Source organism: Somniosus microcephalus, chromosome 9, assembly GCF_052327205.1.
Source record: "Somniosus microcephalus isolate GS21.2 chromosome 9, FLI_Smic_1.0, whole genome shotgun sequence".
Classification (NCBI taxonomy): Eukaryota; Metazoa; Chordata; class Chondrichthyes; order Squaliformes; family Somniosidae; genus Somniosus; species Somniosus microcephalus.
The window spans coordinates 64,063,368-64,085,395 of record NC_140995.1 but is presented as its reverse complement, the minus strand read 5'-3'; the positions used below and the strand labels follow the sequence as shown (position 1 = coordinate 64,085,395).

The window sequence follows — 22,028 nt, the reverse complement described above, 5'->3', positions numbered from 1 at the left end:
CGCCACAAAGAGCAGGCGATACAGTGCCGGGGACAGGGTTTTCATTAAAACCGAAGTGGAGCGGCTCCTGAAGGAAGGGATTATTGAGGGCAGCACCAGCCCCTGGCGAGCCCAGCCCAGGTTGTGGTCGTTAAGACCGGCGAGAAGCAGCGCCTGGTCATCGACTACAGCCAGACAATAAATCGCTACACCCTGCTGGACGCCTACCCACTCCCCCGCATAGCTGATATGGTCAACCAGATCGCGCAGTACCGCGTCTTCTCGACCATTGACCTGAAATCAGCGTACCACCAGCTCCCTATCCGCCCTGAGGACCGCCAGTATACTGCCTTTGAGGCAAACGGCCGCCTCTACCACTTCCTTAGGGTTCCCTTTGGCGTCACCAACGGGGTCTCCGTCTTCCAAAGGGAGATGGACCGGATGGTAGATCAAAATGCGTTGCAGGCCACTTTCCCATATCTGGACAATGTGACCATCTGCGGCCGTGATTTGCAGGACCATGACGTAAACCTCGAAAAATTCCTCTGCACCGCCCAACTCCTGAACCTGACATATAACAAGGAGAAGTGCATATTCCGCACAAACCGCCTCGCCATCCTTGGCTGTGTTGTGGAACACTGAGTAATCGGCCCCGACCGGATGCGTCCCCTTATGGAACTCCCACTGCCCCAAGGCCCTGAAGAGGTGCCTAGGGTTTTTCTCCTATTACGCCCAGTGGGTCCCCTACTATGCGGACAAGGCCCGTCCGCTGATCAAGTCCACCTCTTTTCCCTTGACGGCAGAGGCCCGCTTAGCCTTCCACCGTATCAAGGAGGTCATTGCCAAAGCCACCATGCACGCAGTGGACGAATCCATCCCCTTCCAGGTGGAAAGCGACGCGTCTGACTAGGCGTCTAGAGTTGTGGTGTAGGTTGTCCCTTTTCGGATGACTATGATCTGGTCAGCATGGCGCCTTATTATGCTTTCTCCAATGTCCACGGTATACATCAGCGGTCCTAATTGTGTGCAAATAGTTCCAGGCTGCCATTTCTCGGTACGGTAGTCCCAGGCCAAAACTTGTTGACCTATCTGGAAGGTTCTAGTTGGCCTTTCATTCATGCCTTGAAATTGCCGGTTCTCCACGTCCCTTCTGATGTTTGGCTTGATCAAATCCAGCCGGCATCTTAGGCTTCTGTTGAAGAACATCATGGCGGGAGTTTGGTTTGTAACCATATGTGTTGCATTCCTGTATGCAAACAAGAAGTTATCTACCTTATGCTGAAGTTTTATGTCTTCATTACCCATGGCCTTCTTGAAGGTCTGGACAAACCTTTCAGCCAATCCATTGGTGGCGGGCTGGTATGGGGCGGACGTGTAGTGCTTAACCCCATTGTTTTTTTAAGAACTTCCTGAATTCTTCGGACACAAATTGCGGTCCATTATCAGAACAGATCTGTTCAGGCAGCCCATTCCTGGCAAATATAGTCCTTAATGCTGTGGTGGTGGAGGACATCTTTATTACCTCCGGCCACTTGTGCATCAACCGCGATTAAGAACATTGAGTCCATAAATGGACCAGCAAAGTCGATGTGTACCCTTTGCCAGGGAGATGAGGGCCACTCCCAGGGATGTAGAGGGGCTTGTGGTGGAGCGTTTTGGACCTTCTGGCATCCTAGGCAGCTCTTGGTCATTTCTTCGATGTCTCCATCGATACCTGGCCAGCATACAAACGCCCTGGCTAGGTTCTTCATTTTTCACTCCACCCAGATGCCCCTCGTGAAGCTCCTTTAGCACTTTATCCTGGAGTTTGGGTGGAATCACCACTCTGGATCCACACATCAAGGTTCCTCGGCATACTGACAGCTGTTCTCTTCTTTGCGAGAATGCTGGCAACAGTGGTTCGCCATGTGCTGGCCATCCCTTCACCGTTAAATCGTAGACTCGTGAGAGAGTCAGGTCATTTCTCGTTTCCCTTTCAATGGCAGAATTTGTTACTGGTAGACATTCTACTGTGGTAGAGTGGAACATCTCCACTGGGTCTACTGTAGGTGCCTCTTCTACCGTTGGCAACGGTAGGCGCGATAAACAGTCAGCATTCCCATGCTGTTTTGATCCTTTGTATTCTATGTCATATTGGTGTGCCCCTAGAAAAAGGGACCACCTCTGTAGCCGTTGCGCTGTCATAATGGGAACACCCTTTTTAGGGTTGAATATGGAGATGAGGGGTTGATGGTCAGTCAACAAGGTAAATTTTTGTCCGTGTAGGTAATGGTTGAATTTCTTCACTCCCCATACCAGGCTGATTGCTTCCCTGTCGATTTGGGCAGTTACGCTCAGCTGAGTTCAATGAGCGTGACGCAAAAGCTATCGGCCACTCCGAGCCATCAGGGAATCTATGCGATAATACCGCTCCTACGCCGTAAGGGGATGCATCGCACGCCAGTCTGATTGGCAGTGATGGGTTGTAATGAGCCAAAACTTCCTTGGACGTGATTAAGTCTTTGCATTTATGGAAGGCACGTTTACAGTCTTCGCTCCATTTCCAAATTACTCCTGTTTGTAGCAGTTCATTAAGAGGGTGCAGAAGAGTTGATAAGTTCGGTAAAAATTTATGATAGTAATTTATTAATCCCAGGAACGACCTTAATTGTGAAACATTTTCAGGTGCTGGGGCTTTTATGACCGCTTCAATTTTTTCAGGAGACTTATGCAACCCTTCCTTATTAATTATGTGGCCACAATATGATATTTGTTTCTGGAAAAATTCGCATTGGGGCGATTTGCTTGTAGGCCCCGTTCTCTCAGCCTAGTGAGCACCTGCTCCAAATTGGCACGGCGCTCGTTGTCGTTTTCTCCTGTTACAAGGATGTCGTCTAGGTAGCATTGAGTCCCCGGAATCCCTTGGAGGACTTGCTCCATAGCTCTTTGCCAGATAGCTGGAGCTGATGCTACTCCGAAAACCAGTCGATTGTACTGGTACAGGCCTTTGTGTGTATTTATCGTGAGATACTTTTTAGAGGCCTCTTCAACCTCCATCTGTAGATATGCCTGTGCCAAGTCAATTTTGGTGAAACGTTTCCCTCCGGATAGCGAGGCGAAAATATCTTCTATCCTCGGAAGAGGATACTGTACCGTGTGAAGGACCGGGTTTACAGTCACCTTGAAGTCTCCACAGATGCGAATTTTTCTCTGTTCATGGTCCTGACCTCCTCGATGGAGTAGGGCAGGTTACGGGATTTGATGGTGAAAAAACCTGGTGACCCCCGGGTGGCAGAGGTCATTGTGGAGTGTCTTCAGTCTATCGACCTGCGCGTTGGCGCATGTACCACGTGATAGGGCATCTGGGGGCTCATCGAGTTTCCCGGGCCGGTACAAGATATCGTAATTGTAGGTGGAGAGTTCGATTCTCCACCTCAAGATCTTGTCATTCTTGATTTTGCCCCTCTGCTTATTATTAAACATAAAAGCTACTGAACGCTGGTCAGTGAGCAGGGTAAATCGTTTTCCGGCCAGGTAATGCCTCCAATGTCGCCCAGCTTCCACGATGGCCTGGGCCTCCTTTTCGACAGAGTGTCGAATCTCGGGGCCCTGGAGGGTCCTTGAGAAAAAGGCCACGGGTCTCCCCGCCTGGTTAAGGGTTGCAGCTAGGGCAAAGTCGGATGCGTCGCTCTCCACTTGGAAAGTGATGGACTCGTCCACTGCGTGCATCGTGGCCCTCGCAATATCTCTTTTTATGAGAGTGAAGGCTGCACAGGCCTCTGCTGCCAGGGGGAAGGAGGTGGACTTGATGAGGGGTCTGGCTTTGTCCGCATAGTTGGGCACCCACGGGCATAGTACGAGAAAAACCCTAGGCATCTCTTCAGTGCTTTTTGGCCGTGGGGGAGGGGGAGCTCCATAAGGGGGCGCATCCTGTCGGGGTCGGGGCCGATGACTCTGTTCTCCACTACACAGCCGAGAATGGCAAGGCACTTGGTACGAAACATACATTTGTCCTTGTTGTATGTTAGGTTCAGCCGCTGGGCCATACGGAGGAATTTCTCTAGATTAACATCATGGTCCTGCTGGTTGCGGCCGCAGATGGTGACGTTGTCTAGATAGGGGAAAGTGGCCTGGAGTGCGTTCTGGTCAACCATCCGGTCCATCTCCCGTTGGAAGACTGAAACCCCATTGGTGACGCCGAAGGGAACTCTGAGGAAGTGGTAGAGACGACCGTCAGCTTCAAAAGCTGTGTACTGGCAGTCCTCCGCCCTGATGGGGAGCTGGTGGTATGCAGACTTCAGATCAATCGTCGAGAACACCCGGTATTGTGCTATCTGATTGACCATGTCAGATATGCGGGGGAGTGGGTATGCATCTAGCTGGGTGGAGCGATTGATCGTCTGGCTGTAGTCAATAACTAGGCGCTGTTTTTCGCCAGTCTTCACTACCACCACTTGTGCTCGCCACGGGCTGGTGCTACTTTCAATAATCCCTTCCTTCAGGAGTCTCGCTACCTCGGATTTAATGAAGCTCCTATCCCCGGCACTAACGCCTGCTTTTGGTAGCGATGGGCTTACAGTCGCGGGTGAGGTTAGCAAACAAGGAGGGGGGGGGGGGGGGACTTTAAGGGTGGAGAGGCTGCAAATGGTGCGCGGCGGGCGATTTAAAAGCTGCTGGCTGCAGACTGAGTGGGGGGAGGGGTCCGTCGTACGCTAATGTGACACTCTTAAGGTGGCACTGAAAATCCAACCCCAGTAGAACGGCAGCGCAGAGATGGGGCAGGACCAGGAGTTTAAAATTTTTGTATTCTGTGCCCCTTACTTAAAGGGTCACTACACAGTAGCCACCGACGTCCGCTGACTGGGCTTTGGAAGCCAAAGAGATCCGATGGCGCGTCGGCAGGACCAGGAGAGAGTAACTGCGCACCGTGTCGGGGTGGATAAAGCTCTCCGTGCTCCCGCTGTCAAAAAGGCAGGTAGTGGCGCGGCCGTTTACCGTAATGTCCATCATGGACCTGGACAGTTGATGAGGGAGAGATTGGTCCAGTGTCACGGAGGCCAGCGTATGGTCGAGCGAGTCGATGTGGTCGTCAGATGAGGCGGTGGTTGAGTCCGGGTCCCCCGTGGTTGAAGTTGGAGACGTCCAAGATGGCGGCGCCCATGATCCCGATCCCCACGCGGCTGGGGGAGCCCAAGATGGCGGACAAGATGGCTGCCCCCACGGTTCACACGCGGCACTGCTGGCGTTAGCGGTTTTACCTTTGCAGGCGCTGACATAGTATCCTTTCTTCCCGCAGCCGGAGCAGGTAGCGTTTCTCGCCGGGCAGCGTGCTCTGGGGTGTTTTGCCTGGCCACAAAAATAACATTTCTGTGCCTTGGACATCGCAGCAGCAGTTGAAGGTGGCGGTCCCATGACCCAAGGTTGTGGCGTCCACGTTGCGGAGCGGTTAGTGGAGAAGGCGTCCATATTCCTGTGGGCCGCGTCGAGCGAGAGCGCGAGGGACACTGCCTTTCTCAGGTCCATTTCTCCCTTTTCCAACAGTCTCTGCCGGGAGTAGTCGGACCTTAGGCCCGCAACGAAAGCATCTCGGATCAGTCCCTCCGTGTGTGCTGCGGCTGATACTTCTTTGCAATCGCAGCCTCGGCCGAGTATCCGTAGTGCCCGTAGGAAGGCCTCCACCGATTCCCCGGGCTGCTGTCTGTGGGATCTTAAGAGGTGCCTGGCATAGACCGTATTTACCAGGCGTGCGTATTGCCCTTTTAGCAGATCGATAGCCGCCGCGTAGGTCGTCGCGTCCTGGAATATTGTATAAACTTGGTGGCTCACCTTTGAGGCCAGGATTTCCAGCTGGTTTTCGTCCAGGGTCACGGTTGAGGCTTGCAGGTAGGCCTCGAAGCAACGCAGCCAATGCGCGAATTTGGTAGCCGAACCCGATTCTTGGGGGTCTAGGTCCAGGCATGTTGGTCTGAGGGCTCGCAGCAGCTCCTGCTGCTCAGCGTTTGTTGTCGACATTTTGTTTTTGCTAATAAAATTGATGCGCTATCAATTACTCATAAAAGACGGAGTTAGGAGAGTAACTAAAGGCTTTTATTAGCAAAGAACAGAGCATGCCTCTCGTGGTTGACTGGGTTCCAAGAAGGCAGGGGGCTGCAGGGCAATCACCTTTATACCTGGGCCTGTGGGTGGAGCCAGGGGCGGAGCCAGCAGAGACATGCATAGGTACAACAGTGTGCAACAACAACAACAACGGTTTACCACATCATTATTCAACGCTTTCTTCATGACCGGGACGATGGGTGTTGCCCACTCGCTCCAATCTATCTTGGATAACACGCCTGCCTTTTCCAAATTCTCCAGCTCTGCCTCAAATGCTGGACGAATTGCGTATGGCACCGGCCTTGCCTTAAAAAACTTGGGAATTGCCGCATCTTCCACTTTTATTGAGGCGGTGATGCCTTTCAAGGTTCCTAGTTTCTCTTGAAACACTTCCTTGGCGTTGGCCAAGATGTCTTTTAATCGTTCAGGTATGACGACATCATTTTTTTTCTTACTGGTCACCGTCAGTGCCTGAATGGAGTGCCAGTCTAAACATATCTTCCTGATCCATTCACGTCCCAACAGCGGTGGACCACCATCTTGTAGAACATATAAATACAACTTTTGTATTTCCTTGCCGTTGTATACAACAGGCACCCTTATTTTTCCTTTGGGGTATACTTTCTGCCCCGTATATGTTTTCAAGATAATGGATATGTCTTTTAAAGGTATATGCGGAAATAGCCGCTCGTAATCCCGTCGATTTATTACGGTTAGAGCTGATCCTGTATCTAGCTCCATTTTAACTGGGGACCTTGCTATCGTGAGGGTAACCCAAATGGTCTGGTAATCTTCTTTGGCAATTACATTATGTAATTTGAGACAGCTTAGTCTCTTGTTTCCGGAGTCGCTATCGTTCTTCTGGTCTTCGGAGCTACTGTCGGTCATCATTTGTACCTTTCTGTACTTTCCTTTATTCATTTTTTTTTCCTGTCCGTGGATTTTTTTTGTCCAGATCAGCATACCCGTGCAATGTGTCCAATCTTTCCGCATTGTCTGCATGCTTTGTCCTTGAACCAGCAGTCCCTCTGGTCATGGGTGGATCTGCCGCAGCGATAACATCTCTCGAAACCTTGTGTCATTTCATGGGTGCCGAAGTCCTGTCTTTTGCTGTATCTCTGCAGCTCCTCATGCGGCTGCTTCATATGATACAGCCATACTGAAAGCCTTGTCCAGTGTCAAATCTTTCTCAGAAAGCAGCCTTTTCTGTGTTCCTTCACTTTGGAGACTGCAGACGAATTTGTCTCGAAGAGAATCTGCCAGTCCTGCCCCGAATTGGCAGTGCTTTGATAGCTTTCTTAATTCGGTGAGGTAATCAGCGTTACTTTCATTCTTGTGCTGATTCCTCTTGAAGAATTTGAATCGTTCCGCTATCAGCAGCGGTGTTGGGTTTAAGTGCTCCTGTAGGGTATCAACAATTTCCTTAAAATTCTTGTCCTTTGGTTTGGCTGGAGTGATTAAGTTTCGTAACAGCCCGTATGTCTCTGCGCCCATTAGATTTAGAAGTACTGACGCCTTTTTATCATTTTCTATCCCATTTGCTGTGCAATATACCTCCACTCTTTCCACATATGTGGTCCAATCCTCTATATCGTTATCAAAAGGATCAATATTGCCAGCCTTAGGCACCCTGGAAAAAAAAGTGGCGCTTCCCACGCTTTCCTGCAGAAAAAATATGGCGCTCCCCGCCGCTGCTGACAACGCCGTTTTCCGCATTTTAAAATTTTTTTTATTTACAGGTGGAGACTCGTTCCTGCCGGACTCTCTGGGACTTTCCCACCCCCCCCCCCCCTCTGCTAGGTCCGAACGCCGACCTGCTTTGCAGCGCCGGCCATCTCCCGAGTGCTCCCCCCCCATCTGTTTCTGCTTGCCTCCGCCTTCGCTGCTTGGCCTCGCTGCAGAGCCAGCCGATGGAGCCCCAGCCCGCCGCCCAGGAAGAATTATTGTAGTACCTGCCACCAGCTCGGCTAGCTGGTGAAACCACAGTTTTTTTTTTTTTCTTGCTTTTCTTTGACTTTGGAATCGATGTCCTTGAGGTGCTGCCGAATTGCAGGTAAGTCCGTTTCCAATTCGTCGCCACTGTTGTATCCGTGTGTTAATAGAGACACTGAAGGCAGGAGTTAGTTTCACAGGTGTTTACTGAACAAAGTCTGGAGGTGAACTAACTGGTACAACACAATATACAGGCTTATATAGCCCGAGTGGCCATTACCGGCATTACAGTACACAGGGGGCTCTTAAAGGCACATACACTACAGCCAACTAATTGGTCTTCTGTGCCAGAAATAAAATAAAGTTGTTCTCATTTCCCTCTGCAAGAGGTCTGTAAAGTTATTGTGAGTCAAGCCCTGAGACGGACAATGTAGCATGATTTTGCCCGTTTGTTCAATAACTTGTCCAAATGTATGTAGACAACAAATAAAGAATCAGCCACATTTTTAGCACTTATTCCAAGATAAAGGCTAATCAAACAACTTAAATAAATTACAGACTTGTACAAGATTTGTTTGGTAGATTTTCATGAGACAACCTAGACAGTAACTGTTGGTAGCCAAGTCATCCAACAAGCCCAGTCCTGTCCTCACTCAATACCCATACATATGCACCTCCTGCATGGGTCATTAGATAGCCTAGGTCAAACACAAGAACCATGATTCATTCCCCTGTCCCTAACCCTTGATGCCGAGGTTTACTGCGCCACTCCTATCCTGCCACGTGAGTTGAGAGCAACTAATCGCACAGAACAGGGTTTTAACCCAAGTCATTCTTGGTTTATATGACTCAGCTATACACTGGATAACCTTGCTGAGTTATTCCTGCCCTTGCTCAACCAAAGCAATTTCATTAGGCCCTACAGATGTAAATATAGACATTTTACAAGTTTTTTCTCCTCTCCATTTCTTATCATTCCCCACTTGGTTACACAGGCAATCTGCTTCTAAGCCACTGCTCTTGAACTAATTAGGAGGAACTGCAGGTGTTAACTTTCCTTGCATCAGCATGTGAAAATGCCTTGCGTCCACGTCCCACCAGAGAAAAAAAATCGGACAATGTAAATTTACATCCCAACATTCCACAACACATGTTGAAACATACGTGTTAACCATTGAATAGCTCTCTGACCCATGATTAAATATTTCAAATTGTTTTTAAGTGAGAAAACTATTTGTACATACCGTCAAGGAGATACTTTGCACTAAGGTGCAAATTGATACTAGCATGGAGTCCAGAAATCAGCCTGTAAAATACTCGCTTTTCAAGGCAAAGACCTACAAACATAAAATTCGCACAATCAGTAAAATTATTCAGAGTGGCTCATTTATTTTACAGCACAGAAAATATAGTATTTTATTTACAGTATATACAAATCTACTATCACATTCAACGTCAAGACTTCTGCTGATATTCCTTCACAAACTAGCCTGGGAGAGAGTTCTTTAAATAGAATATTCAAGTTACAGATGAGAATTATCCACATCTTATGTAACCCTTTCATCAACTCCAATATCTAAATTAGTATCTGCGGCCATTCAATCTTTTTTTTTTAAAAACACCTCTCCAGATAGCCCACTTACACCCTAAGATACACCCCAGAACAGTATATTTTTTGGTCACTTTACTATCATTAGAAAGCTTCCACTGTAGCTTTGACATAAACTTAGTTCTTCATCCTATTTGAATGATGAATCAAATGCTCTCATCCTTCAATGGAGCAAGAGAGTCTTAACTGGCAAGATGATGTCTCACCCATTGCAGGCTACCGAAAGTTAATGCTGAAAGGCCATGGTTTACAGTACTTATCTGATAAATACAAAACCTTACACTATGAATTCTGTTTGTCCAAGATAAATATTACTAATGTGCAAAAAGGGTAGATGATACTGATGTTCACTCATAAGCTCAAGTGATACATAATGGTGACAAGATTTCAATATTTCCACAGATATTTGAGTAGAGGTTTAAACCGTAGAGCTTTGGATCCCTCCTGGATGTAAATATTAAGACAGTGACTATCTCAAGATTATTAAGACATTGCTACGGTCCTACACAAATTGGAAAGCCCCCCCCGAGGATTGTTTGCAGCCTTGCTACATCCAAGCTATAAAGTCCCAGAGACATTACTAGCAGCACTGAACTGCATGAAATTTATTTTGAACTGAACCCATCAACAAAGCCTTTGAACTTCTAATGATTAACAGAATGTAATTTTTTTTGTCTCCGTCATCTGTTCCATTACATTAAGAAATCAAGATCATAAAAGATATGGTTGCCGTCACACTTGAGCACCTACTGAACCATGAAATTTCAGTGCTAGCTATGGGGTGGATTAGGAAACCACTCAAAATGTTGGCTGCATTTCTTTATTTACATTTCCATCTTGCTGGTCAACCAGCTCAATTAGGCCTGTTCCAGATAGCTTTAGCTTAATGGATTTTTGAAACATTTCAGATATATGTTCTGACATTACCTTCCAACCACGTGTAGAAGGACTCACCTGAGGACGTAAAAATAAAATCACTATTTATGGCAAAAAATATGAAACTCATCTTACCACATTAAACAAAGCCAACACAACACAATTATTCCACCCATTTTTTTTCCTCCTCTCCCAAAGGTGCAAACTCATGCTGGAGTATGGTTTCACTAGCACCAGTCGTCCCTTGGAACCTTACCAAAAGGGTCAGTCATACGTAAGCCAAGCCAGAAAGTGCTGGCAGGCTGTTTGACATGCTAGGACATCACAGCTGAGCTTATGCTGTTCTCACCTCACTGAATGTACACGTGTATGTATCTTCCAGCAAGAGTCACTGAGCACCAACCTATAGTACTAGGAACCCTAATTTTCCACTTCCTAAATCAGAGACACTGAGACCAGTTGTAGCATCACCACCGTCACTGCTGCCCCAGCTGAGATCAGCTAACTGAGCACAGTTCAGAGATCAAACCAGTGATTTTCCTCATCTGTAAAGCTTTTTACAACACCACTTGGAGCATTTACCCAAGGCATCAGGGTAGTCCTGTAAAACACATTTACACTATTCCTTTAAAAGCTGTTGAGGATGCAAAATAAGCACATTTGTTTCATCAATATTGCACTGTCAGTACATACAACTGCAGGGATAACCCCTAGAATAAATTCCTTGTTCTAGTGCAGAAATTGTTTTTTACTCGAGTGGAGGGCAACATGCTTATCTATAAATAAATTTTAATTCTCATTATATTCTAAGCAAACTTAACAAGTATAATTAAGTTGTTCCATCCATCACAGGCTGTATTTTTGTAAAAAAAAAAGGAAATTAATTACAAATACCTAAAGTAAAGGAAATGTAATATTTACAAAAGTTAACAAATGTTTTATTTCAATGCACTATAAAAATGATTTCTGAATCAATTTTCTGATTAAAATTCCATATATATATAAAAAAAAAATTTTTTATATAAAAGGTGCACTACAAAATTGCAAACCAAAGTGCAGAAGTATGTTGCATCAATAATTTCATTCATACATATTCATATCCACCTCTTCTGCTCTTACCATCGTCGTCTCCTGAAAAGAGAACATTAGGTTTTTAAAAATCAAAATCAGGTCAATTAGTACCATTTTCATTATTTACAAAAACTAAGTTAATATATAAAAAATAAAAACAGCTATTGTCCCTAGTTTCCTGTATAAGTATTGTGTTAGACTGGCTCAGTTGGTAGTTAGTTACCTCTGGTCAGAAGGCTTTGGGTTCCAGCCTCACTCCACAACTTCTAGGCTAACATTCCAGTGAGGCACTGAGTGCATGCTGCAATGTTACAGGAGCCAATAAACCAAGGCCTGTCTACTTGTCTGGTGGTTCAGGTGGACAATAAAGATCCCATGGCACTATTTGAAGAAGAGGGAGCTCGCACAGTGTTGCAGCCAACATTCCTCCCTCGAGATCACTAAAAATAGATTAGCTGGTCATTCATCTCACTGCTGTTTGTGGGATCTCGCTGTGCGAAATATGGCTGCCACATTTATCGACACAACAACCAGTGCACTTCAAGGTAATGCATTATATGCAAAAAACGTTGGTACGAGAGACATTTAAGATGCGTTATGTAAATGCAATTTTTTTCTTTCTATGCCTATATCCAATACCATTTTTTAAAAATAACTTATTTTAATGCATAGTTACCACCTTTACATTTTTTCATGTCATGCACTCCTCCTGGGCCAAGAGCATGATCAGGCCAAGCTCCTGTTAATGCCACTCGTGAGCTGAATATTAGGAGGCACTTTAAAAGTACCTGAGATAACAACTTGCATTTATATAGCGCCTTTAATGTAGTAAGATGTCCCAAGGCGGTCAGAGTTTGCCACCTTCTCTTCTCAGTGTCTCCACTGCCAGTATAGAGAATATTGAGAATTCAACTCTGGAAAATTGCAGGTGAATTGCTTGTAGGTTTCCATCCATTAATGCCAACCAGAGAAAATTGTGAGCATTGCACCCATGATTTTCTAATCAGTCGCCCGTTCTGCCCATCGAATACAGCCACCATCAACTTCGTAGGGCAACTAGAGATGAGCAATAAATGCAGTCGTGCCAGTGTGGTCAACAAATTTTAAAAAAACTTTTGCTTTGTCTGATGCAAAGTTACTGCTGAGCATGCAGATAAAGCAAGGGTCAAAACAGGTTTTATACATAAACTCACCTCTGCTAGGTGCTAGTGGATTCAGAGGACGATATACAGAACGAGGCCTGCAAAAGATATTTAAAGTTTATTTATATTAGTTGCTTATTGGAATAGGTTTCAACAACGGTGTAACATTTTGGGACACACTACTCGAGTGGCAAGACGTTCTTCAGTAATCACAGATTGGAATTTCAGGCTATGTTCTGTCCTAAGCTAAATTGATCTCCCCTCTGCAGATTAAGGTGGATGTCAACACTCCTATGACACTATTTCAAGAGCAGGAGGTAAGTTTTCTCAGTGTCCTGACCAGCATTCCTCCTTCAAATACCAAAAAAATAAATCACTGGGTCATTCATGTCACAGCTGTTTGCAGGGTGATAATGGTGGAAAATAGCCACCTCATTTGCCTTCATACCAGTCACCAAAATCCAAAGGTAGTGCATTGTGTGATGCGCCGATATGTTTTGACATAAGGCACTGTACAAGTGCACCTTAAATAAAAACTTTTTGCATGTGCACACTGCCCGTTAGTCACATTTCAGATGCTATTCCAATGCTCTCCTGGCCAGCCTCCCATTCGCCATAAACTTCAGCTCATCCAAACTCTGCTGCTATAGTATCCTATTCCACACCAAGTCTCACTCATCCATCACCCAGAGGTTGCTGACCTGCAATGGCTCAGTCCCCAACACCTCCAATTTAAAATTCTCATCCTCATGTTTAAATCCCTCCACGGTCTCGCCCAATGTTCCCTCTAATTTTTTTTTGTATTGAGTGGGCCACGACCTTTTTGTCCGTGGGCAAATTTTACAGCAACTTTCACACTTAAAAGCATATATACAGTAATACCATATTGCCACCCAACCAACCCAAATCATGAGACAATCAGACAAGATTCTGTACAGTTTAAAATAACTTCTTTGCTTTTGAATTCTATTCCTCTAGAAATGAACTCGTGCTTTATTTGCATTTTTATGTTTTTTTTAACCTGCATTGCTACTTTTAATGATCTGTGAATCAAAACCCTTAGACCCCTTTACACCTCTACCCCATTTAGACTCTTATTTTCCAAGGAGTAGATCACCTCCTTATTCCTCCTACCAAAATGCACCACCTCACACTTACCTATATTGAAATTAATTTGTCATTTACATGCCCATTCTGCAAGGTTGTTTATGGTAGAATTAATTAAAAGCTTTTAGTTTGTCATGTACAAACTCTATTTAATAACAAATTACTAGTCAGAAATGACAAGATATAAAAGAACAGCATAATAATGCATTAACACTTCAGAAACGCCACTCAGTTACACGGTTATGCATCGACAAACAATCCAAAAGCCCAAAGTGAGCTGAGTCATATCTATTCGTGCAATTTGTATTAATTTTAAAGTTTTCAACTTATTAGCCCATCCCTCATGTCACTATAGCACAAGCAGCAACTTTCCTATGGCACTGACTCAATTACTTCCATTAATAAACGTCATCTTCTTGAACCAGCACACCCACCCTATAACAGGTCAGAAATGCAGCACTTCACAAGTGCAGAAAAACACATACACAGCTTGCGTCACCAAATTAAAAACAAAAAGCAGGAAAAGTTATGATTTAACAGAAATAAACAAACATTCATCTTTCTTCCTGGGTAGGCAAACCAATCAGACTAACTTGGAAATGTTTACTATGTGTTGATGTAAAAATGTTAATTTACGAAGTTCAGAGATTTCCGCTATGGCCTAATTTATTAATATTAATCTGTTGTATACCTGAAAAATATGCATATTTATATATATAACATATGAAGCAGGAATTTAGTCAACACAAAGGTACAAAGCCTGAACAGCTGGGCTGATGCAAGAAACCTAGTGTCGCTTGATCACAAATTTAAAAAAAGAAATGAAAATAGTGAAGAGTCCTCAAATATAATTTTGAAGACAAATACTCAAAATACATACAAACGTTTTCTAGTGGCAATTCTAACCCTACCCCACCCACCAAGAGGAAACAAAGTAGCTTCAAGGAGTATTAGAGGAAATTAAAAAGTACTTGAAGCAGTTCTCTTCATAAATGCTGTTCCACACTCTCCAAGCTGATGATCCCCTGTATCCAGTGTAACGCTCTGGATTTAGGAGGAGATCCACGTATTCTGCATCAGGCGACAACTCATCTGCAGGGAGAGATTAATTATCACTTTCAGGAAATATTCTCCATTTTATTTACAAATAAAAAGTCAAACATCAGGTGAGTCGGCATCTGTGAAGATGAAAGACAGATTTTGACATTTCAGGGGTGGGGGAGTACCCTTCATTAGAACGGAAGACAACTTAGTAAGGTTGGAAAAAGAGAGAAAAGAAAGAGGAAGCGAATCAACACAAATGCCAATTGCAGAAAGGGGGTTAATAGGTGGAATAACCAAAAGTCTGCTTGTAAAAGGACAAGTGAAGCAATGTGGAAAAAGGACAAAAGAATGTGTAAATAATTAGAATGGTTAAAAGACATGGGAAAATGGGGGTGGGGGGGGGGGGGGGGGCGAGGAGAGGAAGGGGAAAGGAAGCTGCAAATGCAGAAGTGAAATTAGAATAGACGAAGTTGGGAAAACACAGTGGATCTGCCAGGCCTGAAAAAAGAACAGGCTCCTGCCTTTACTGTGCTCTGACAAAGGGTCTCTACCCCAAACATCCACCTACCTCCGCTCCCCCCAGACATCAACAGACCTGCCACATCAATCGCAGCCCTGCGGTGAAGAAAACGGAGCAAAGAGCCAAGGTCTAAAGTTACTATAGTCAGTGTCCAAGAAAAGAATGAAATACTGTTCCTGAACTTGTACGGAGTTCAATTGGTACAGCATAGGAGGCCAAAGACAGAGGTTAAAGCATGAATGGGACAGGGAATTAAAATGGCGAGTCACAGGGAGGTCAGGGTCATGCAGACAGAACAGAGTAACACTGTCATCTAGTCTGTGTTTGCTCTCCCCAGTGTAGAGCAGCAAATACAGTATAGTAGTGCACTCCCAACTGTATTGAAATCGTCTGCTTATCTTTTAGTCTTCTATTCTAATGAAAGGAACGTACCACAAACATCAAAACCTGTCTTTTCTCTTTACAAATGTTGACCTTGCTGCTATGTATTTCCATTGTTTCTGGTTTCACTCCACTTGATATACTTTATATAACGTGACCTGTATTAGCAACACAAATGTACCCATCTCAGCCCTACATAATTTGGCACTACATCATACAAATATGAATTAAAAGCAAATTTCCTTTTGGTAGATACTACAAAAATGAAACTGCATAATTCAATGAATTTGCAATTAAATCTGGTGGCTGTGAAAGTAGCTTTGTTAAAATCTAACCGAATCACAGAAATTACAATACAAGCTGTCATTATACCAGGTGCAGCTACACTGGTGCTGGCTCTTCAACTGCATCTAATCTAATTCCATTCCCCTGTATCCTTTATATTCTTAATTTCAAATACTTAACTAATTCCCTTTTAAATCTGGTTATAGTTTGTCTCAATAGCCACTTGCAGTAAAGTATTCGTCTTGTTTCCACAGACGTTTATTAAAACAAGTTTTTTTTAAAACTTCCCCTCTATTGTTAGTGCTAACCCAGACTATATGCCCCCAGTTACTAATCTGCCTAACAATGGAAATAATCTTTCATTATTTACCCTCTCCAAACCATTCATCATTTTGAAAACCTATATTAGATTTCTGTTAACCATTGCTGCTTGTGGAAAAAAAGACCCAATTTTTCAAGCCTCTAACATCTCATTCCTGATACAATTCTAGTGAATCGTCACTGCATCCTTTCCATTGCTCCAACATCCTTCCTATAATGCAGTGCCCAGAACTGCACACAGTACCCCAACAATGGCATAACCAATGAAACAAATCCAACACATCTTCCTTCCTTTTGTATTTAACACCCTTGTATACAAAACATCCAGGCCTAGAAATTGAGTTTGCGCTGCGCCAGGGCTTTAGCGCCGGAAGTTAGCGCCGGCGCTAAGTCCCTTTGCGTGCGCCAAAAATTCAGTAGCGCCGCGCCCAAACGGCTGCCGGCGCTACTGAAGGGTTTTAGCGCCTGAAAACTGGCACAACGCGCCGCATTGCGGCTCTATTCCGGCGCCCGCTGCGGTGCGGCAGGCTCGGGAAGTGCAGGCCTCCTCCTTCCGTTAAGGAGGAGCTGCCTGCACCCAGCCGCGGCCCGCGCAAATCTCTTCAAAAATGAGCCCGGCACCTCGGACAAGTGCCGGGCTTGCATCTGTTCCGGGGGGGGGGGGGGGGGGGGGAGGAGAAGTCCGGGGAGGGAGCTGCGGGCAGGCGGCCGGCGGGAAAGCGGCCGGCCGCCGCGCCTCCTTAAAGCGCCGGCGCAGACTCCGGCAACACTCGTTTGCCGGAGTCTTAGTTGCGGCTGCCACTGGCGAGGCGGCCGCAACTGAATTTCGGCTTGGGGCCGGGTTACCACGGCAACCGGGACGCTGCGCACACCGATGACGTCATCGGTGCCGGCGCAGCGCTACCGGTCTACCGCCGCGGAAGGGCCCCAGGCAATTTAGGAACCGGCGCCAATTGCAGCGCTAGGCCCTCTAGCGCCGCAAAATCGGTGCTAAGGGCACTGAATTTCTAGGCCCTACAATCTCATTTGCCCTTTTATGCCTTTCTATCTGCACGCCCAACTTTAAAGTTTTAATCTTCTGTAAAAGTCAAAAAGTGAACAAAGAGGGCAGATTCTTACCAAATACCTTTTTAAAAATGGTAGGAATGACAATAGGCCTGGATAAGATAATGAGCGAGAGAGAACTGACTTAACATGTACGCTGTTGAAATGAAGCATCTGGATTAATGTCAATCTCTACTGATGCTAATTCAACTATCTTCAACTGCAGATGCTAATTAATTCCCCCATGTCAGTTCCTTTGGACACGAAGAGCATTCCCTGTTCAAACTAAGTTATTCACATCGAGAAAATAATCTAATTTAACAAAGCACTTTGGTATTTAATAGACTGTTTAAAATAGTGAATACAAATTGAGAAAAACACACACACACACATTTTAAATAATTGCTAGTCAGTCTCTTGTAGCATTGCTCATGGGGAATCAAGGCATAGTGTGATCTTCAGGCGAAGTGGGCTCAGAGGGCGAAGAATAATTGGACCAGGGTGTGAAGAATAATTGGACCAGGGTGTGAAGAATAATTGGACCAGGGTGTGAAGAATAATTGGACCAGGGTGTGAAGAATAATTGGACCAGGGTGTGAAGAATAATTGGACCAGGGTGTGCAGATGTAATTCAGTGTCCAGTGTAAAATCATACATTATGTCTTTATTTTTATGCATTGGAATTATATATTCCTATATCCACATTTAGAATGGAAACTGCCTATGTAAAGGCATCACACTGGAATTACAACATTCTGCCGGTGGTCAACATTGATCTCCAATTGGATAGTTTCCAGACAGACAATTAGGGGCAGCTTTTTGACCAGTGATTATTATTGAGCATTTGTAGTGTTTTTGCTTACATTTCATTTAATTGTTAAACATTTTTATAAAAAATATTGTGGAATTGCTAGGCACGAACACTGCACCAGAAGTTCACAAGATCCTTACCATCAAGTTCACAAAAATGGTCTTGTGCATCATCATATCTTGCCCAATCAATGAAAGCTTCTTTGGTTTGGTTACTGAGGACAAAAGAAGAGTGTGTTTTGGTACAGGAATACAAACACATCAACCAAGTACTACATTATACCGTTATATATAGAACGCATATAGTACTAGTAAGTTGCCTATGATGTTGCCGAGTCAATTGTGTTTTCTTTTTAAAATATAAAAGATAGGAAAAAGAAAAAACGTGAAAGACTTGCATTTATATAGCACCTTTCATGACCTCGGGACATTCCAAAGCGTTTTACAGCCAATGAAGTACGTTTGAAGTGTAGACACTGTTGTAATGTAGGAAACGCAGCAGCCAATTTGCACACAGCAAGCTCCCACATACAACAATGTGATAATGACCAGATTATCTGTTTTAGTGAAGTTGATTGTCCTGACCAATATTTATCCCTCACTGAGGAGAACTCCCTTGCTCTTCTTCGAAATAGTGCCATGGGATCGTTTACGTCCATCTGAGGGGGCAGACAAGGCCTCAATTTTAACATCTCACCCGAAAGACAGCACCTCTGACAGTACAGCACTCCTTCAGTACTGCACTGGAGTGTCGACCTAGACTTTTGTGCTCAAGTCTATGGAATTGGACTTGAACCCACAACCTTCTGACTCAGAAGCGAGAGTGCTACCCACTGAGCCACAGCATAGTTGGAAAAGTAAACTTTAGAACCTCATGTCACAGAGCCACCTAATAGCCAAAGCGTGCATCTATTCTGTGATAGTTGACAGAAAAATTGAATGGGAAATATGAACACAAAAGCATGGCCAAAAATCTTGATAAAGTATGGTTTGTGGACCGGAAGGGAATAGGAAATATTGACAAAATCACGACCAAAAATCTTGATAAAGTATGGTTTGTGGACAGGAAGTGCACATCTTATGCAAGATTTTTAACATAGATTGATACAAGACACAGCACATTAGAGGTAGTAAGAGGAGTTGAGATCCAGGAATGAATAAATATAATTCAATTACTGTAGTAAAATCTCAATCAAGTTAAAAAAATATACAATTAACAATGCACAGAATAGGAAGTTATTAAACACCAACACACCCTCATTATTAATTCGATATGGGGGTGGGAGGAGAGAGAGAGAGCCCGCGAGAGTGGAGGCAGAGAGAGCGCGCATGAGAGCAGAGGCAGAGAGAGGGTGGCGAGGGAGAGAGAGCGCGTGCGAGTGAGAAAAAGCAAATGACAGCGAGAGTGTGGAGGTGGCGAGAGAGAGAGCGTGCACTGAAGTGAGAATGGGGTGGAGGAAAGAGTGGGTAGAGAGGGGGGGGTGGAGGAAAGAGTGGGTAGAGAGAGAGAGCGCGCGCGTGCGCGCGCGAGAAAAAGCGTGCGAGTGGAGAGAGAGAGGCAGAGAGGGTGGAGAGAGCACGTGAACAAGAGCGGAGGTGGAGAGAGAAAGAGAGAGGCAGAGGGTGGAGAGAGAAAGAGAGCGTGAACTAGAGCACAGGTGGAGAGAAAGAAAGAACCTGGTGATGCTTTTAGATTTCTTTCTAATAAATAAGCATGAGCACATTCTGCAGAGACTACATTTTTCTGAATACTCCAATCCACTTGCCACATGTTCAACGTCATTTAGCTAGTTTACCAATGCCAAAAGTCACGTGTTTCCCCAGGTCCCCAGTGATGTGCGCGAAGAAAAGCTTTTCCTCGACTCTACATCGATGATTAAGACTTGAAGATCAGTGAAATTTGTAAATGCAGAGAGCTATGTCATTTAAAAGCATTATATAGACATAATACCATCTTGATTTCTGCTGCCACGTTCGTGCTGAAATAAAGCAGGTCCCCAATGTGGACTTGACAGTAAAATTTGCAGGACTGTTTATACCATCCAAGATTTTCTAAATGCCAGTAAAAGCATGGGGTTGTTCAGCAGTGAAAATACAGTAACAGTAAAAATAGTACAGGAGTTTAACCAGAAGCTAGTTTACCTGCCTAGCACCATGTGTTCCATTGGTAGCATCCTACTTTCCATTGGTTGAAAAACAATGTTTTATGCTCTATTTATTAGAAATTTGCTTTGTTTAAGAAACTAAACCAAAATAGTGACAGCCGTGGCTCAGTTGGTAGCACTCTCACCTCGGAGTCAGAAGGTTGTGGGATCAAGTCCCAGTCCAGAGACTGGAGCACAAAAGTCTAGGCTGACACTCTGCAGTGCTGAGGGAGTACTGCACTGTCGGAGGTGCTGTTTTTCAGATGGGACGTTAAAACAGAGGCCCCGTCTGCTCTCTCAGATGGACATAAAAGATCCCATGGCACTATTTTGCAGAAGAGTAGGGAAGTCATCCCTGGTGTCCTGGCCAATATTTATCCTTCAACAAACACTTAAAAAAAGATTATCTGGTCATTATCACATTGCTGCTTGTGGGATCTTGCTGTGTGCAAATTGGCCACCATGTATCCTACATTACAACAGTGACTACACTTCAAAAAGTACTTCATTGGCTGTTAAACGTTTGGGACATCCGGTGGTCTGAAAGGCGCTGTATAAATGCAAGTCTGTCTTTCTTTTCAAATTGATTAATTTCACAAGTAAAAAATTCTACATGTTCAAAGTGCACAAACTATTTACATCCTAATGCATGCATAGAATACTGTTGCATCCTTTTATAGTAAACAGTGGGCTACATATGTTCAAAAAGCACCATAATTCACCAAGTTGTCTTGATTAATTGCTACATGTAGAGAATACTTGTGACGGGAATGGAGTGGTTGGAAACGAAGAGAACTACTAGAATCAGAAGCAACAAAGCTAATCTCGGATACCAAAAGTTAGCACAAATAAAACTGCAGCAGGCTGAATCATCGAATATTTAGTCTCACCTCAATGTGCTGTTGACAGCTCCAAGCTTATTCGCTTCCTCGCAGTCTTGCAACTCTTCTACTGCATTTGCTTCCGCAGAGTACTAATACACAACAAAAAATGAGCAAATCAGCAATGCATCTGGAAGGAATTATAAATCCACTGTATTTACTGCACCAACTGAAAACATAACTCTGGAATCAGTTTAATATACCAGCTTCAGAGAAATGTGCATTCTGGATTTGAACCATATCCTCTTTTAATCAGGAAATACATTTAAAAAACACGTACTGTGAAAAATGTCTATACGTCAAGAACATTCAATGTACAAATACAGGGATTAGGGTATTCAGTGCTATTTTGGCACTTTTGCAAAAGCTTGCATTTGTATTTAGCTATTTTGTCACTTTAATGCTTTAATCATGACCTACATTGCTTTCTGCTTAACGTACCATAACTAGTCCTCTGTACAAGTGATCAGACACAAAAGTTAATTCAAATATATTTACATAAAACATTAGCTTTTGACTTACTTTATTGTAATTAGCTGCTTTAATTCCAATTGGAATCTCACTCTAAAAATGAAGACAAAGAGTGTTAAAATAGCTGCTCAAATTGAAATGAGTACTTCAAGAAGTCTCCTCAGAATATGGCCAGCAAATTACTGAATTAAGTGCACAGAATTTTCATTCATCTATTACAAATAATTTTAAATAAACTTGGAGTAATTACACCACAAAGCAGGACACCTGACTATTATATAATAATGTGAAAGTTTCCAGAATGCTCACTGAAACAAGATATTATGGAATTTTTCA

The 22,028-nt window shown here is 44.2% G+C and overlaps 1 protein-coding gene across 5 annotated transcripts in view; it reads right to left on the bottom strand.

The window, feature by feature from the left end:
• The window catches only part of ero1b (endoplasmic reticulum oxidoreductase 1 beta), a 275,013-nt gene that overhangs the window by 188,826 nt on the left and 64,159 nt on the right, over positions 1–22,028 (bottom strand). For 4 of the 5 annotated variants that reach the window (XM_085996681.1, XM_085996682.1, XM_085996679.1 and 1 more), the window contains exons 4-11: positions 21,744–21,785; positions 21,231–21,313; positions 18,338–18,411; positions 14,763–14,883; positions 12,736–12,782; positions 11,576–11,602; positions 10,523–10,549; positions 9,231–9,323 (exon numbers count right to left, since the gene is read on the bottom strand). In XM_085996681.1, coding sequence (XP_085852807.1) covers positions 9,231–9,323; positions 10,523–10,549; positions 11,576–11,602; positions 12,736–12,782; positions 14,763–14,883; positions 18,338–18,411; positions 21,231–21,313; positions 21,744–21,785 — 514 coding nt within the window. The remainder of the gene's footprint in view (positions 1–9,230; positions 9,324–10,522; positions 10,550–11,575; positions 11,603–12,735; positions 12,783–14,762; positions 14,884–18,337; positions 18,412–21,230; positions 21,314–21,743; positions 21,786–22,028) is intronic. The other variant, XM_085996680.1, reaches the window with a different exon arrangement.